This window comes from Aplysia californica, unplaced genomic scaffold (genome assembly GCF_000002075.1).
Source record: "Aplysia californica isolate F4 #8 unplaced genomic scaffold, AplCal3.0 scaffold00038, whole genome shotgun sequence".
NCBI lineage: Eukaryota > Metazoa > Mollusca > Gastropoda > Aplysiida > Aplysiidae > Aplysia > Aplysia californica.
Window position 1 is genome coordinate 2,227,033 of NW_004797308.1, and position 2,995 is coordinate 2,230,027.

The following is a 2,995-nucleotide window of genomic DNA, read 5'->3' on the forward strand; positions in this document are numbered from 1 at the left end:
TTGAGAAAACCGTCCAGTTTGTGAAGGCCACCTATGAACCATTCCAGGTACAGACTGGAGTGCGACAAGGCTTTTGTCTTTGATTGGGATATGAAAAAAGCCTCCAGAGGCAAACACAATGGAATACAGTGGCTCCTTTGGCAGCAGCTGGACGACTTAGACTTCGCCGACGACCTTGCACTGCTCTCTCACACACATGCTCAGGTGCAAGAAAAGACCTAGGAACTCAACAGCCTATCAGGCAGTGTTGGCCTACCTATACATCTGGGCAAGTCGAAAGTAGTGAAGCTAATGAAAGTTTTAAGCCCTGTTGTGACAGTGGAAGACACTCCCCTGGAAGAAGTGGACTCCTTTATCTACCATGGAAGTGTCATCGATGGTAAAGGTGGAACCGAGGCAGATATTAAAGCACGAACCGCCAAGGCAAGGTCAGCATTCAATCAGTTAACAAAAGTCTGGAGGGCAAGCAACATCTCACTCAGTACCAAGGTTCGACTCGTTAACTCCAGCGTCAATCTGTGCTCCTCTCCGGCTGCGAAACTTAGAAGACAACAAAGACAATACTGAATAAAGTCCAGACTCTCTTCAACAGATGTATGATCGCTATTCTAAGAATTATGTGGCAGGACAGAATAAGAAATGAAGAGCTGTGGGAAAGGACAGGACAAAAGGACATAGAAGTAGAAATAGAACTAAGAAAGTGGTGATGGATGGGACACACATTCAGAAATCACAGAGGACTCATCTCCAGACAATCGCTGCAATGGAACTCACAGGGAACACGAAGCAGGGGTAGGCCACGGGAAGCATGGGGGAGATGTGTGGAAAGGGACATGAGAGAGATGAAGTTCACTTGGAACGAGCTTGGAAGGATGGCCCAGGACAGAGATACATGGAAGGAGCCAGTATGTGGCCTATACCCTGCCAGGGGTGGAAGGCATTAATGATGATGATGACGATGATATATATATATATATATATATGTATACATATATTTATATATATATATATATATATATATATATATATGTGTGTGTGTGTGTGTGTATGTATATATATTATATGACAGATAGATAGATAGATAGATAGATAGATAGATAGATAGATAGATAGATAGATAGATAGATAGATAGATAGATAGATAGATAGATAGATAGATATACACACTCATAAACTCAAACACACACGCACACACACGCACACACACACACACACACACACACACACACACACACACACACACACACACACTAACACACATACGCACACACCTGACGCACTGAGGTAACATAACCGACTCTGCATTCTTGAGGTTAGCATTTCTGCCTCGTACGGCCAGTGAAACTTTTCTCTTCCGAACAATTGATGTAGATATACTGGTTACTACTTCTAAGAGTACAAACAGAGAGTGCAGAGTTAGCCCCTTGCCTTTCCGCCACCGTTTTTTCCCACCGAAACGGCGGGTCTAAAATTTACAAAATATGAATTACACCTTAGCCCTTTAAACACCCAGAGTGGTGCCCTTTAAACACCCAGTGCGAAGCCTTGCCACGCCCGTACCACACCCGTCGTTTCGCTAGAAACGAATAGAGAAAGCCCGTCACCGTTTGTTTTTTCGGCGAAACGACGAGTCTAAATTTTACACAATATGAATTGCTCTACGGCGGTTGGAGTGGTGCCGTTTTAAAACCCAGCGCGTACCGTGCTGCACCCGAGGCAGACCCGTCGTTTCTCTGGAGTTTTTATTTTAGTGCCGCACTAAAATTCGGCCAGCTTGGAACCGTTTTTTCTCTCTTTCTTTAAGCATCGAAGAAAGATTTAGGTGGAAGCTTTGATAGAGGCTGTAAGAAAAGGCAGGTTTATATGATAGAGAAGACGATGATTATTCAAACAGAGTGTTAATCAGGGTTTTCGAAAATTTGTTTCCCCCATTATGATACAAGGTTCTATCAACTCTAGCAGCAAGTAAGAAAAGCTTTATTTCATTCGAATGGAAGATAACCACTTCTCCTCATCATTGAAAACTTCATCTACATTAAGGTGGAACTCCTCGTAGGTTACTCGCCATTGCTTCATTCTATGAACCCAATATCTTCGCCTGCTAAAACAATGTTACCACAATAGAAAATCGCAAAGATCTCGACTGTCGTGTTCCCAAGGATCCCGACAACGCTGGAACGGTCACGGGATAGGTGTAAACATTTTGCCACACAGTACGTCGTCGCTCCAGTGACAATCCGTTTTTTTTAACGCTGGAACGGCGACACACGTTAACGGGCTGGCGACGGGCTCACTCGGTGTTTACCTTTAGCCAGTCGCCGTTCTGTCGCCGTTTTCTTATTTCAAGCGAAACAACGGGTCTAAAGTTTACGTAATGTGAATAGCTCTACATCGGTTGGAGTGGCGTTTTTTCTAAACCCAGAGTGAGTCTGCGCCACTCCAAAGCCACACCCGTCGTTTTCCTGGAGTTTTCATGTTAGTGCTGCAATACAATTCGGCCAGCATAGAACCGTTTTTTTTAAAACGCTGGAACGGCAACTGCAGGTTGACGGTCTGGCGATGAGCTCACTCTGTACTCTAAAAGGAACACACTGATTCATTTGTAAAGCGTTCCCGGGTAGTGGCATCTTATTATAATACATCGAGGCAGAATATTTTGGGAACCTCTTGTCTTTTTAAAAATAATAACATCTTCGTCGGCAGAGACTGGTCAACAACTGGTGCGGAGCTCGTCTTTAGCTTCTGTAACATCTTAAACAAGATGGCGACAAGCACGGTATGTTGAAACAATATTATCTCTGTCTGTCTGTATGTCTATCTGTCTGTCTGTCTGTCTGTCTGTCTGTCTGTCTGTCTGTCTGTCTGTCTGTCTGTCTGTCTGTCTGTCTGTGTCTGTCTGTCTAGCTGGCTGGCATGCTGACTGGCAGACTGGCTGTTTGTTATTTCTTCTTTCTCTTTCTTTGTTTCTGTCTATTTTGTTATTTGCTGTGTTTGT

The 2,995-nt window shown here is 43.9% G+C and overlaps 1 protein-coding gene across 1 annotated transcript in view; it reads left to right on the forward strand.

The window, feature by feature from the left end:
• The first annotated feature begins 291 nt into the window (after nucleotides 1–291).
• LOC101862779 (3-hydroxy-D-aspartate aldolase) overlaps nucleotides 292–2,995 on the forward strand; it is a 22,174-nt gene continuing 19,470 nt past the window's right edge. Inside the window, exons 1-2 of the mRNA XM_005091981.3 lie at nucleotides 292–428; nucleotides 2,704–2,776. Coding sequence (XP_005092038.2) covers nucleotides 292–428; nucleotides 2,704–2,776 — 210 coding nt within the window. The remainder of the gene's footprint in view (nucleotides 429–2,703; nucleotides 2,777–2,995) is intronic.